Raw genomic sequence first — 14,385 nt, forward strand, 5'->3', positions numbered from 1 at the left:
ATATATATATATATATATATATATATGTGTGTGGTGTAATGTATGAGTTGAATGTAATTGTGTTAGAAAAATTGAGTCAAGTAAGCTAGTAAAGTTTTAAGGGTTTGTGTAAACTAGCACCATCTAGTATATTGTAAAAACTCTTGCACTTGTATTTTATGGTTATCCTTGTAATAAAATTTGTGAGTTATAAAATTGGAGAATAGAAATGAATGGTCTACTTGGTTCGTAAGATTTTTAGGACATCATTCAAGAATGATATGTCGAGCATGAAAATACAGTCGTAGAAATAACTCTAACCAATGAAGAGAAAAATATATAATCATCATTGATAATGAAGATCATGTGCATGATATTGCTCGTGGTGATACAGTTGTAAGTAAAGTTGGACAAAACTTGGATTCGATCAACAATCATTGTTGAATAAATATACTTTAAGAGGTTTCATGGAAGAAGTGAAAACTTGTAAAGAAATGATTTTTGATGAGTTTGAATGTTTCATTGAATTTGAAATTATATCTTAAACTCCTGTACTTTTAAAATTAATGTCGACAAGAACTTAATTACTGTATAAGTATCAACATAACCAATTATATACCCAAATAATGTTGCAATTGTGGCATCTTTTCTCTAGTAAGTACAAAAAATCTACATTCTTATTTATATTGATCACTGTCATAGGCAGACATACTAGTCTTAGATATGCATTCAAGAGCTTGCATAAGGAGTGGAACTTGAAATTAAGAATGAGCTGAAATAACGTTTAACAAGTAGAGTTCCAAACTAATTAAAGGTACGCATCTAATGTCAAAGTTATACCATCTTTTATCATTGAACCAGACGTTGAACAGGAAGCAATACCTGAAGCTTCGATCGTGTCGTCTGTATCAGAATCTTCATCTGCAGTTTGTTGAATTGCATTAGCTTCTTCTGATGATCTAATCAACTCCAGCTCCAATGCCACTTGTTTCATTGTTGGCCTTTTCTTTCCATTGAGATTCAAGCATCTCTTTGCTAGCTTAGCAACCGCTATGATATCTTCTTCTTCATCAGCTTTCATTATCATCGGATCAATAATGTCAAGTAAAGAATCTTCCTCCATTGAGTGCAGAAAAAAGTTTACCAAGCTTCTCACCACTTCATCTGATTCACTTGAAGAGATGGGTTTTTGTCCTGTCACGAGTTCAACAAGAACTACTCCGAAACTATATACATCACTCTTTTCTGTAAATTTGCTTGATCGAAAATACTCCGGATCCAGATATCCAAAAGTCCCTTGTACTCGAGTGGTTACATGAGTTTGCTCGAGTGCAACCGATATCGAAGCTCCGAAATCCGACACTTTTGCTTTGTATTTATCATCCAAAAGTATGTTGCTGGATTTGATGTCTCGATGATAAATAGGGACGGAAGCAGCTGAATGTAAGTAGGACAGAGCATTTGCGATTTCAATTGCAATTCGTAAACGCATTTCCCATGTCAATGGAAACTCTTCATTTGGCTCATGTATGAGATGATAGAGTGTCCCATTTGGGATGAATTCATACACCAACAAAGGGACTTTTGTCTCTAGGCAACATCCTAAAAGCTTAACCACGTTTCTATGGTTAATTTTTGATAAAATCATCACCTCATTGATGAACTGATCAAGCTTCCTTTCATCTAATATCTTCTCTTCCACCGATTTAGACTTTTTGATTGCCACAATGCTACCATTCATCAACATTCCCTTGTAAACAATTCCTTGGCCGCCTCGACCGAGAATTCGATTCTCGTTATAGTAATCTGTTGCCTTCTCCAATTCTTTTGAAGTAAACAACTTTATCTTCTCAACATTACTTTCATTGCCAGACCATTGTTGTTGCAGTAGTAAACCTCCGTTCCTCTTAAAGTATTTCTGCTTCAGCTTGATATCATTTCTTCTTTTTAGAAGTTTATGCAAATGCCATGTACCAAGTAGCACAAATACTGTCCCAAAACTAGTTATGCAACCTATGATGATCGGCGAATTTTGAGAATTTGATTCTGTTTCGATACTTGGATGTATGGGCATGCACGTGTCTTGGATGTGTTTATATCCGATCGGACACAATGACAAACAATCGATGCCGGGAGCATTCAAACAGAACATATGACAGTACTTATATGTTGAATCATGACATTTTCCTGTTTCTGTCATTCATGAAAGAATATATTGAACTTAGATCTAAATAGTACATGCTATTGCTTAAAAATTGAAGCCTAAGAAAAGGTACCTTGGCATACATCAACAGAATCATCAGAGGGATTTGAGGAGCAAACACATAGATGAATTTCACTCAAGCTTGTCCAACAATATGCACCATCAGAGCGACATGAGATGTTTGAACCTTCTCTCAACTCACAAGGCCCGCGCTTTTGGGTGCCCCATACCAGTGTTACGGGAAAGGGTGCCTGAGTCCATTTACTCGTGTCGTTGCGGAATGGAAATATCATCTTGAGTGAATCAGAATAACGTTTGTCGACAATAAAAGCAGATTCACATGATCTATTGTCGCCATTAGTAGGAGATATCTGTATCATGTTTGCAGCAAAAGAACTGTGACCGGGAGGAACGTCCGCATAGCATCTATCTTCAAAGGTCACGATATCGTGACAAAGGGGTTGAACACACCAACTAAAAGGAAAATCAGTTGGACTACGATGAAAAGTAGCCAAGTTACCGCAACCTACAGACACGAATATGTTGAAGACATCAGAGAAGAGAAAAGGGGTGCCCGTTAGGTTGATACCAACCACATCAGTTTCTCGACCTAGGTGGTGGCAATTGAAATAAGGTAGCGAATTGTTGACGACAACTATGCCTTCGGAAAAGGAAACATCCAGTAATTGCAGATTGATCCTACTTATGAACAGCCTTGGCCCGTCAATGGTTTCGTTGCAAGTTACTCTGAACCAGTGATTGATGTAACAGCCAACTTCGATTCCAAATGGGAATGGAATACTAATGTTCCCGCATCTTTCAATACATCCATACTTGAAAGTTAAAGGCAGAGTTGGCGATTGAACCAGTTGACGTCGGTTTTCAGCTCGTTTTAATTCTTGGCACAGAACGTCTGCATAGCAAGAACAAAAGCATGAATTCATTTATATCGCAGGGATGTTAGTAAAGTGATGATAGTAAATTGTGACCTTCCAAATCGCAGGGATTCCACTCCAACGCTGCCCGAACATGAGTTGTATCGATGCTGATATTATCAGGAAATTCAAGTCCTGAATCCGATCGTTGTAATCTGTAGTGACCGGACACAGGATCCAATCCGTCTGAATAATAATACGATGCGTAAAGAGAACTTTGAGTGCTGAATATGAAAGCAGATATGCAGCTGTTGCTCCCTGCAGCACTAATGACCTCCGTCATGCTTGCTGTATAGAAAGTAATATTTTCAGAAAACCTGGCATGGCAGCCATGTAACTTAGAAGCCACGTAGCCACAGCTTTTCTGCAGGCAGCTAGAGATCGGATTAGTTTGATTGTTGCGAAAAACAGCAGCGAAGTTGCCGCAACCTACCGACCCGAATCGATTGAATCTACTGGAGAAGAAAAATGGAGAACCTTGTAGGTTGACACTTGAAGGAGAAGTGGTGCTGCCATTGTTTCTTTTATCCCCACAATTTAGATAAGTTACCGGATTGTTGACAAAGACGACGCCATTCCCGTTAGCCGAAAACGAATCGAGTAGCTCCAGATTGATGCGACTGATGAAAGGCTTTCGGCCATTAGAGGTTTCGTTGCAAGTTACTCTAAACCAGGGATTGTTATAGGCATAGCAACCTCTTGTTATTCCGAATGGGTATAGAATCTGAACGTTCCCGCATGTTTCATAACAATCAGAGTTAGCTGCTGGTATTAGCCATGGAAGCTGCAGGATGAAGCAAAACACCAAGCCAACGTCCATTCTCTCTCAACGATTTCTCCCACCTTCGATTGTGGTTTTGCTGGGTCATTCTGAGTCGGTAAATAAATAGCCTCCACTGGGATTTGGGTGGAGAAAAATTAAGGTTCAAAGAAATTTCTTACCTCTTCATCTGTTCGACACTAACAAAGAATGCTTCTGCCGTGTTGGACCCTTCACAACAACAAAGAATGCTTCTGCCGTGTTGGACCCTTCACCCTTCCATTGAAGGAAATCCAACATGACCCCCTAAATGATCTTCTATTTTGTCAAGAAATATCCAAGTCAATAGTAATGAAAAATATCTCTTCTTCATTTCCCTCACTGGAATTTTCAGCAAAGGTTTCTAGAAGCGAGTCCACACTACAGCAAAATTGACGTTTATTAAAAAAATTATAACATCAAAATTAATCCCCAACATTTAATTATTTCTTAGCTTGCTATTTTGAATCGTCTTGCTACCAAAGACGGGTTAAATCGTATGGGAATTATTGTTGATAGTTCTTGTATATTGTGTGGTTTAGCATGGGGATTATTGTTGATAGTTCTTGTATATTGTGTGATTTGGCATAAATTCATGCATCCGTCCCTAGATAAATGTATGTGATATAAACTATTAACATTTATAGATTTGAGTATGTCCTCCAGTCCTGTAACTTTTTGTACAAGATAAACTTTAAAACCAGTAAGAAATCATAAAACTGGATAGATAACCAGAAACGATAAACCAGCGTTGCAGCGAAAAATCGAATCAAGGAACACGTTCCAGCACTCGTTGTAAAGCCTTCTTGATATCTTCTTGATCAAGGGATGTTGCCAGTTGGATCTCCTGAACCTGAATGACAAATAAGATTCAATGGAATTGCGAAAAAATTAATGCGAACGAACTGAAAGATCATACAACGGATTAACGACGGATTACTTGTCTTCCTGCACGAGCTAGGAGGGTGAACATATTGTCACTAGGTGGTGCCTGCAACCGGATGATTGACAAAGAGATATACTCCTCTAAATATATATACTAAAAAGAATTGAAGCTTTTGAAGATACAAATGTTGAACACAAATGTGTCCAAGCAACTTACATTTGAAAGCCAAAGCTGCAAATCTTGAGAGACTACCCGTTTTTCGAACCCTTGTCGACTAATCCGTACATCATTTATACTGGAACAGAAGATGGATGTCGCAGACTAAGTATCTGCATTATTTATCAAGTAGCAATCCAAATAAAGAAATGAAACCATACCCATCTTCCTGCAGAAGCTCTTTAAATATCACGTCAAGCCCCGGAAGCGGTTCGATGGTACTATTCTTGCTAGCGGTCAAGGAATCGAAATCAGCTGAACCATCCTGAGAAGTTTAAAACCATTATTAACCAATGAAACTTCTTCTCTACTTCATCTCAATGAATTTGAAATTGATACCCGAATCGAAGATCATTGATCACAACTTCATATCACAAACCTGGGGAATCACTTTGTCCAATGTTTCCAACAGAGGATCTTCCTCCAACTGTTTGATTGATAGAGTAATCCTTGATTTAGCCCTGCATAAAATCTCAATGAAATTTAGGTTCAAGTGGCACTAAAGAAAATGTCATTCGATCAACAAACAGGGACAAGAAAAGCCTTGAATAATCAGGTATGTGCCCCATACGGGTATGTTCAATTGTTTTGTAAGCTTTTCAATGTATTTGGAAGATACATAAAGGTCATATTCTCTCATACCTACGTCCGGATATTTGTTCAATAATGTAGTTAACACTAGAAGCTGAGCAAACTCACCTATCAATATTAATAACCTTCACTCGAACATCATCCCCCTCAGTCAAGATGTCTCTAACATCTTGAACTAAATCCCAGGAAACCTCCGAGACATGAACTAGGCCAGTGAGATAATACACTCCTGCATCAGATGTAAGGCAACGGTAATAAGGTTTGTGAAATGCAAAGGCCTAATGAAACTCAAGAGCTATATAAATCAGAAACCCTAAATACCGTCAGGAAAGCGCAAGTGAACAAAGGCGCCATAATCTTCGACAGAACCGACCTTTCCTTCGAAAATATCCCCTACATGAATTCTGGTAGAGAACTTTGTCCATACGGCTTCCTTTTCTGAGAATATCAATTTCCTGCTCTCTTCTTCAGCTTGGATTACCTAAAGTAGTAAGATGAGATACTCAAATTACTAAAATCAAAGGGGAAAATGGAACAAGTAAAACATTCGCTTATAAAACTTATGAACTAATGTCTTTTATGAGATGAAAGAAGAACATAAACACTACGAAAGAAGCATTACCTTCACAGAAAGAATCGAACCAACAAGACCTTTGGCAATCTGATGGATAGTTTTGCTGGGTTCTACAGCATATGTTGTCATGAAAAAATGTAATAGATTAGGTTTCAGTGTTACCATAAACTTGTATTTCATAGAAAAGACAGAAAATATAAATAAAACCAGAGGAAACCTGTTGCATTTAAGTTCATGCACGATGGCCACAGGCGAAAAGGAATGGGAGAAGAAATCACTTGAGTTTGGAAGAAACTTGATACCAAATCTATGTCAAGACTATAAAGGCTAACTGAACCCATAGCTTATCTCAATTGATTCATAGAAGGCAGCATCAAACAGGTTCGAGATTCGAATTCAAACATTTGCAACTCTTTCCCCTATACCTTACTTGAATGGAATGAACATTTTTCAACTCCAAAATCCACATTTGCAAACATACAATTTACTAATTTCCCATGTTACGTAATCTATATGCAAAAATGTCAAAAGATTGGAAATTTTGAGACTCGGAAGCTTAAAACTCATAACCGTATTCAGAGCAGCAACAAAGATAGTACCTATACATGAATGTGAAGGGCTCAGCTGAGGAAAAGGGAGAAACCCCACAAGAGAATAGAAGCGAACCAGCAAGCCTCCACCATTAAATCCTTCAACTCTACCCCCATAGATGAAACCACTGTGCAAATATGCCCTGGCAGCCTTCCAATCAGCAGACCTCTACTTCTTTGCAGGGACTAAGTATTAGATTGTATATACAAGTATTGAAGCACTGAACTTGGAACAATTTACAAAAAAAATGCTTTCTTTTATTAGTCCAAAATTATGCTGTCAAAAAAATCAAAATACATTTTTTTTAAAAAGGGAAAAAGTGGCATAAAAACACACCCGTGCTGGTTTGATGTCATCAGTGGGTACATAATTGTCAAGAACTGCGGTGACGGCAGCTTCAGGTTGTTGAGAGTTATCGATTTTGGTATTGGATGATGCCGATGAAGCAGAGACTTTGAGATTACACAATGATGATGAAGATGATGATGATGAAGATGATGATGATGATGATGATGGGGATCTCCTGATAAGAGAAGGTTTAGAGTACAAATTGGAGAGCTTTGTGTGATTTAGGAAACGAGAGAAAGAGGAGACATCAGGATTGAAGAGATGAGAAAGGAAAGAAACTGAGCCAAATGTTGCACAGAATGCAGGCATTGTGAAAAAAAAATAGATGGTTGAACAAAGATGGGATGATAATTTGTATATTTGTTTAAGTTGGAAGGGATCTCTATGATCAGCTTTTGGAGCTATGTGTCATTTCCATGCCCACACACATCCATTCACTCCTGAAATCCATATATAATCCATCTATTATTAAATGAGCCAATATATATATTATATATTATATATTATAATAAGATAATTATAAAATAATATCTACAATATCTAAACTATATTTAAAGTTAATTTTATGTGTTTAAAGATTTTTTTTGTTAAAAGTAGGTGTTTAATGTTTTATCCGTTATATTTTTAGATGTCTAATATTTTTTACGTTATACTTTTAGATGTCTAACTTTTTTATGTTATACTTTTAGGTGTGTGGTTTGCAACAACTGTTAAAAAGTACCGTTATTTAACACATGTTAGACAAATAAAAATTTATTTTTTAAAAAATTAAAATTAAAATGTATTTTAAAAACCTATTATTTTTTGAATTTATAAAAAAACCCAAAATCTTAAAAAAACTCTAATTTCAATCAATTACCACAGTTGGCCGCCACAAACGCCACCAATCGATCGTAACCCGACAACATGTATCTGCCCAAACCTCCATCGATTGGACCCCATGCTTCGTGCGATGATTACAGATGGAGAACCCCTTTCAACCGATCACGAAAATCTTGTGTTTACACAACCATTGGATATTCGATTGGTCAAAAAATAAGTGGTTTTAGTCATTGGGTGGTTGTACGGTCGAACAATGTTGGTTGTTCGGTCGATTGACGGCGTTGGTGGTGGTTGACGGTGTTACTGGATTAAAAATAAGATTTTAAGAGATTTTGAGTTCTTATTATAATTTTATAAAATTTTGAGTCTTTTAAAAATAAATTTTAAGCTTTAAGTTTTTTAATTTAAATAAAAATTTAAAATTTTATAAACGTAATATGTGTCACTTAACAGTCAAATTTAACGGTATTACTGTTTATGCACCTAAAAATATAACGTTATAATCGTTAGACACCTATTTTTTACAAACAAAAAAAATCTTTATTAACACCAAAAATTTAATTTTAAATATACTTTGTTCACATGTTTTTGCTTTAAGCCCATATTGTTTGATGGATTCTAAATAAGACAATATAATCCCTTTATTATAGGGACTATTTCATATTAACTCTTCTATAAAATGGATTAATTTAATCCATGTACTCGTAAAACAATTAAATAATTATATTTAATTATTTATTGAATTATTAAATTTATAAAAATATTGACATTTTTAAACGATAATTAGCATTTTGTAACATGTAAAATATCGACTTTGTAGAAAAACAACATTTATTTTACCTTTTTACGAGTATAGGAATTAGTTTAATTCATTTAATAATTGAAGGGCAGTTAGCGACTGTTATATTATATTAGACTAGACCAATAACGGTTAATAGTCAATTGATCAATTTATTATAAATCAATAACGTTATGATTAAATTATTTTTTAAAATAAAAAAATTATTCAAATATTAATGATTATTTATATAGTTTACCGAAGTGTTTTCTCTACTAACGTTTTCTCATATGATGTGTGTTTATTCTAATTTCTTTTTCTTAATTTATAATTACTTATCATTATCTTGTTCAAATTACGAAAAATGTCATTTGTTTCATTTGCTTTTCAATGAAACTATTAGGGGCAAATGTATATGGCTTTGATGGAGTTCAATTGCATACCTATTATTTTGGGGAAAAAATATTAAATTTAGTACAATATATTAAGGGAAATGAAAAAAATAAAGAAATTTACATACACACATTTCTTATAAAATAGAATATTAAAATTTTAAACTCTATTTTTAAGTTTTTAATCGTCACTGGGAACTATGATTACGATGGATCAAAATTTGTCAGCCCATTCATGTACAACGGTGGCAAGGATGCTGGTACGGAACAAATGCGATTTGAAAAGCACAAGAGAAGTCAGCTTGGACGAAGGTAAAAGGTTGGCGAAATCCGAAGGATTGTTCTTCACTGAGACGTCCGCGCTCGATTCGACCATTGTCGAGGCTGCATTCGAGATCGTTATCCGAGAGATCTACAACAATGTGAGCAGGAGAGTGTTGAGTTCGGATTCGTACAAAGCCGAGTTAACTAACAGTATGGTGAGCCTTGTGAATGATGATGAGTTGAAGCAGTCTAAGACCAAGTATTCATGCTGTTCTTCATAGTTTATGTTTCTCTTCGATGAAAATCATGAAATATCGAAGGGTGTCCAAATGTCTTGTTCCAGTATGCAAATATGCAATATAGAGTTATTAAAAACGAATTGGTTTAATTGCAGGAAAAGGGCCCATGGTTTTGACCCAAACTCTTATTGGTACAAGCCCACCAGAAACACGGACAGACATCTTAATTTTTTTTATTGAAGTTTGCGATTAGTTTTGTAATTACATGTTTTGTCTGATCTGGTGGTCCCAATCGAATATTCTTGTGAGGTGCAAAACAACTTCTTTTTCACTTTAATCATCGTCAATTGAATATTTTGGGTTTTTATTATTACAAATTACGCAGCTACTCAATCCATGTTTATTTTTTAGTTATTTTAATTTATATAAGTAAATTTTCCTTTTAGTATTGGGAATAAATTATGACTAGACCAAGAAAAGTATGCTTTTGACACGTTTTGTGTAAGTTATTATAATCTAACCTTTTTGTTACATTAATTGTCTCGTAATATGATAATTTCCTTTAAATGATCCCTCCAAAGAAAAGGAGAGATACTACAATATTTCATATATAATCATAAGCAGAATTTTAGTATAATTTTGAACTCCTACAATTTCTAATGATGATGTTAATTAAAAATTAAAAAAAATAATTCATTACAATTAACTAAGTTCACCACTTGCAAAACTCTTTGACATGTTCATTTTATTAGATTTTATGCAAACAAATCACCTTATATTGTGCGATTCCATAGCCTCTCTTCTATAGTTTAAGCTGATATATATATATATATATATATAAAAGATTTACAAAGATTCATGAATGTAAGGAAACTATAAGAAACTCTACTTTTGACCTATAATTATGCTATTAATATATAAAATAAATAAATAAATTGGTGTGTTTGAGCCACAAATTAAACAATGAGTTTATTATAATTGTGGGCTAAGCTATTTTAGGGGTTAGAGATAGGGTTTGCAACTCTTTGTAAAGCACTTCTTTACGACTAATGGATTAAATTATCTCTCTATCTGAAATTTGGCGGTTCATAAAATAAATCTAAAAGTTATCCTTGAGAAAGAAGATTATACCTGCACGATAGTAACGAATAGATATAATATTTCATTTTTTTTTTTAGAACTAATCAATTATTTTACGGTAAAAGAAAATGATATTTTTTTTTATAGATTTTAGATTTAAGTGACTAGGTCTGATGAGTATGTATGCATTGTCAATTGATTAAAATTTTTTTTAAATATATAATACCTTATCATTATTCATTACTCTGACTATTCAAAAAATTAATTTTTTAAAAATTTCGGATTCATTTATATAATTATAATAAGAATTAGTTAATAAAATGTCTAAATATAATTGGAAATAGGGATAATTCTTGAATAAGATACGCTATTTTTTTTTATTAATTATTGATAATGTTCATACATTTTATAGATACAGTTGTTAAGATTTGAATTATAAATTCTTTTAAAAATAATAACATTTGCTTTTATATGCGATGACACTTAATTGATTACAAATTCAATTATTTCTTTTTTGAAACAATATAGTATTTGTGTATAATTTTTTTAGTCAGTAACAACATACACAAAAATTGCATATACAGGCACTCGAATCCAAAATTTCTAGGAAAAACATTTTTACTTCTGAGGTTGTTCGATGGATTCTCCAAACTTAATTATTTTTTTCTTTTTATTAATATGGTTTAATTATAAAATAATATTGTTTTAATTTTTTTATTTAATTAATAGTGATTATAAAATAGTATTTATTCTAAGTACTATCAATCATTTGACAATTTACACTTAATCACTATTGCAGCCATTAGTGCTCAAACTCATGAATTCTATATTTTTAACAATTGTAATAAATTGGTTCATGCTTTAAAAATATTTTTAAATGTTACATTGAAAAAATATGGATCCACTCAAAATATAATTACAATAATGAGTAATTGATATAATAAACTTGGGAAAGAAGCAAACCAACGAAATATAAACACAAACTGTTTTATAGTGAAAAATACTAAACAATCCAAGGAAAATATTTGTAGATAACCCTAATAAAAAAATTTAAAATTAAAATTTAGGAAAAAATATTGTGTACTGTAACATTTCTAATATTTTTTTTTAAGAATGATGAAATTCTTTTAATACACTATTTTTAAAAATACAGAGCAATTAATATTGTTCCCATATTAAACAACAATTTTCAAAAAAGTAAATAAATAACTGATTGGTAGATGATCTATATACATAATACATATAAATTTTTCATTTTAATTTCATATATAATATTTTACAATGTTAATGACTTTATCCGTTATTATTATAAAATTTGATATAATAACAATGAATCAATCAAAAAAATATCATTTAATTTTTTTAAAAAAATATCATTTATTAAAATTATAATAATACGTTTAATTCTCATTATATTTTTCAATAAAAATATATACAATAATATTAAAAAATTGAGTACAGATCCTATTACAACTAGATATTAAACTCAATTCTAAAATAAAATAAAAAATTGGCAACTTGTGCAAAGACTAATCATCAACCCTGCCATAGAAATGATTCTTTCCAAGCTTTGGTTGGAAGAGACTTTAAAATATAAAACAAATAAACAATAAAAATATCTGCAATGTTAGTTACACTATTATTTTAATATTTTTATGAAATTATATTATTAAAATTAAATTATTTAAATGGCAATAAACAAAGAATTTACCTTGGAATTCGTTCCAGCTGAATTATTTAGATAAATAATAATAGGTGTCCCTAAGTTAAAAAAAATTTGGTCAAATAGTGGAAGGTTGCATGTGAATGTGTGTATTCGATGATTGAACTTAAAAAAAAATTGGTTGTCTCTTGTTTCTATATGTGAATGTTTGTATTCGATGATTGAACTTCACGTTGGCTCAATATTAACCGATCTTTTTGTAATTTGCCGACCTCCATTGTTAAATTAAAATATTTAATTTAGAGAATTAAATTTATATACATATACAATAAAAAAACAATCATAAACAATACATTTAATTATTGTAAAAAGTTAAAAGTTATTAAAATTAACCAAAATTTATAATTTAACTTTATTATTAAACCAAAACTCATTCACGTAAAATTAAATATATAAATTATTTGTGATTATCATAACTATATATATATATATATATAACTAATTACTTTTTGGCTGTCCCTTGTTCCCATATGTAATGGGGTAAGGGGGAGGTAAGATAATAGGCTGCCCCCAACACTAGGTTGAGAGCAGCTTCCGTAGGAGACCTCCAAATTATAAAATGCCCTTCATGGGACTCGATCTCACGACCTCAAGGTTAAGAACCTTGTGCTCTACCAACTGAGCTGGATTGTCATTTATATATATAACTAATTAAATAAATAATATTCAATATCTCAATTTAGATGAAATAGTGATATGACTCAACATAATAGTAATTTTATTTAACAAAATTTATTTATTCTATCAATTTAATCTCAATTTAAAATAATTTTATAAATTTAATCCTTTATAATAAAAAAATAATATCAATTTAGTCTTTGTTCTTCTTTTGAATTACTTATTTTTCTCACATTAATATTATATTACTTTCATGTTGCTTTTCTAGTATAATAACAATATAATAATAATTTATTACTACTTTGGGGTAGAATGCAATTATTCAACTGATTTATTGATATTACATACTTGTTTAATTTAATAATATCGTTAAAATATAGTAAATGGTTATATTTTTTAAAAAAAAAAAATTAAGTTTATTAAATAATTTTGAATTAATACAAACATACGTTAGATGTCTGTTTCAATTTTAACAGTAAGTTGCATACCTATAACAATATTTCTCATTTTAATTATTTTACACAAAATTAAAATAATATATCGTTTTGTATATAATTCCTTTATTTTAGATATTATCTAAGGTGTTTTTTCCGAAAAATCATCGGTGATCGGTATATTTACCGATTTAACACCGGTCAGATTATATTTTCCGATTTAACACCTGTAGCAGTAAAGCGCGCTCCCTGAATCGCGCTATATGCTGATTTGGCGTCACGTGGAGTATAGCGCCCCCTGTACCGCGCTATACGCTGACTGGGTTACACGTGGGGTATAGCGCGACCCCTGATCCGCGCTATACGCCACGTAGGGGTATAGCGCGGATAAGGGGCAGCGCTATACGCCGACAAAATTATATTTAACGCGGTCCCTGGTCCGCACTATATAATAATTACATATAACGCGGTGCAAGTACCGTGCCTTTTACGTTTATAAATACATTCATTCGGTTCTCACATCTCCTCGCATCTCTCATCTCTTATAAATAATACAACAATTTCGTCAACGAGTAATAATTCTGACAATCTTCTCATATTTAATTTAGAAGTTCGTGCGATTTTTCGTTATAAGATAATTTTGTTATAATTTTTTTAATTATACTTATTGTTTATTATTATTATTTTAAAAAATATTATACTCATTATTTTCAATTAATTTTTATGTTTGTAAATTGAAAAGCGGGAGCATACGTCGAAATAGTTTTACGGTGCAGGTAATAATATAAAATTATATTATTTAAATTATTTACGTTGATGTGTAAAAAAAAAAAATTTGTGTTCTATTTTCGTTCATATATAATTTATTTAATCAGGTTTGTTTCAGTTATTTTTTTTTGCAGATATAATATTG

General features: G+C 32.1%; 3 protein-coding genes across 5 annotated transcripts; 1 reads left to right on the plus strand and 2 right to left on the minus strand.

Annotated features, from left to right (window-relative positions):
- Positions 1-130: 130 nt before the first annotated feature.
- LOC120218180 (30S ribosomal protein S1-like) lies at positions 131-7,454 on the minus strand. Of its 3 annotated transcripts, XM_039215149.1 has the most exons (11): positions 7,111-7,454; positions 6,783-6,942; positions 6,232-6,293; positions 5,931-6,090; positions 5,718-5,838; positions 5,398-5,479; positions 5,180-5,283; positions 5,019-5,097; positions 4,857-4,907; positions 4,637-4,769; positions 131-142 (listed from the first exon to the last, which is right to left on the minus strand). In XM_039215149.1, the coding sequence occupies exons 1-10, from the start codon at positions 7,429-7,431 to the stop codon at positions 4,686-4,688; spliced, it is 1,224 nt and encodes a 407-aa protein (XP_039071080.1). In that variant the 5' UTR covers positions 7,432-7,454; the 3' UTR covers positions 131-142; positions 4,637-4,685. The 3 variants fall into 3 exon arrangements, with proteins under 3 accessions (XP_039071080.1, XP_039071079.1, XP_039071081.1); XM_039215148.1 differs by lacking the exon at positions 131-142 and having other exon boundaries at positions 4,537-4,769; XM_039215150.1 differs by lacking the exons at positions 131-142; positions 4,857-4,907; positions 5,019-5,097 and having other exon boundaries at positions 4,537-4,769.
- On the minus strand, positions 746-3,994 carry LOC120218178 (wall-associated receptor kinase-like 5). The gene is made up of 3 exons (XM_039215147.1): positions 3,172-3,994; positions 2,256-3,095; positions 746-2,172 (listed from the first exon to the last, which is right to left on the minus strand). Exons 1-3 carry the CDS (start codon positions 3,935-3,937, stop codon positions 788-790), a joined length of 2,991 nt encoding a protein of 996 aa, XP_039071078.1. The 5' UTR covers positions 3,938-3,994; the 3' UTR covers positions 746-787.
- Positions 7,455-9,323: 1,869 nt separating the features above from the next.
- Positions 9,324-9,659, plus strand: LOC120218043 (ras-related protein RABA5e-like). Its single transcript, XM_039215039.1, has one exon. It carries the CDS (start codon positions 9,324-9,326, stop codon positions 9,657-9,659), a length of 336 nt encoding a protein of 111 aa, XP_039070970.1.
- Positions 9,660-14,385: the final 4,726 nt, after the last annotated feature.

The sequence above is a fragment of the Hibiscus syriacus genome, unplaced genomic scaffold, assembly GCF_006381635.1.
Source record: "Hibiscus syriacus cultivar Baekdansim isolate YM2019G1 unplaced genomic scaffold, ASM638163v2 tig00110195_pilon, whole genome shotgun sequence".
Lineage (NCBI taxonomy): Eukaryota > Viridiplantae > Streptophyta > Magnoliopsida > Malvales > Malvaceae > Hibiscus > Hibiscus syriacus.

What these genes read in the sequence shown, in the direction of transcription:
- LOC120218178 (XM_039215147.1), bottom strand. Translation starts at nt 3,937, where the DNA reads ATGGACGTTGGCTTGGTGTTTTGCTTCATCCTGCAGCTTCCATGGCTA. An exon ending in GAATCCCTGCGATTTGGAAG is followed by an intron (nt 3,096 to 3,171) that starts GTCACAATTTAC and finishes CTTGCTATGCAG; the next exon opens with ACGTTCTGTGCCAAGAATTA. An exon ending in TTCTGTTGATGTATGCCAAG is followed by an intron (nt 2,173 to 2,255) that starts GTACCTTTTCTT and finishes CATGAATGACAG; the next exon opens with AAACAGGAAAATGTCATGAT.
- LOC120218180 (XM_039215149.1), bottom strand. Translation starts at nt 7,431, where the DNA reads ATGCCTGCATTCTGTGCAACATTTGGCTCAGTTTCTTTCCTTTCTCAT. An exon ending in GTTCGATTCTTTCTGTGAAG is followed by an intron (nt 6,091 to 6,231) that starts GTAATGCTTCTT and finishes TTACTACTTTAG; the next exon opens with GTAATCCAAGCTGAAGAAGA. An exon ending in GAGCTTCTGCAGGAAGATGG is followed by an intron (nt 5,098 to 5,179) that starts GTATGGTTTCAT and finishes CTTCTGTTCCAG; the next exon opens with TATAAATGATGTACGGATTA.
- LOC120218043 (XM_039215039.1), top strand. Translation starts at nt 9,324, where the DNA reads ATGGATCAAAATTTGTCAGCCCATTCATGTACAACGGTGGCAAGGATG.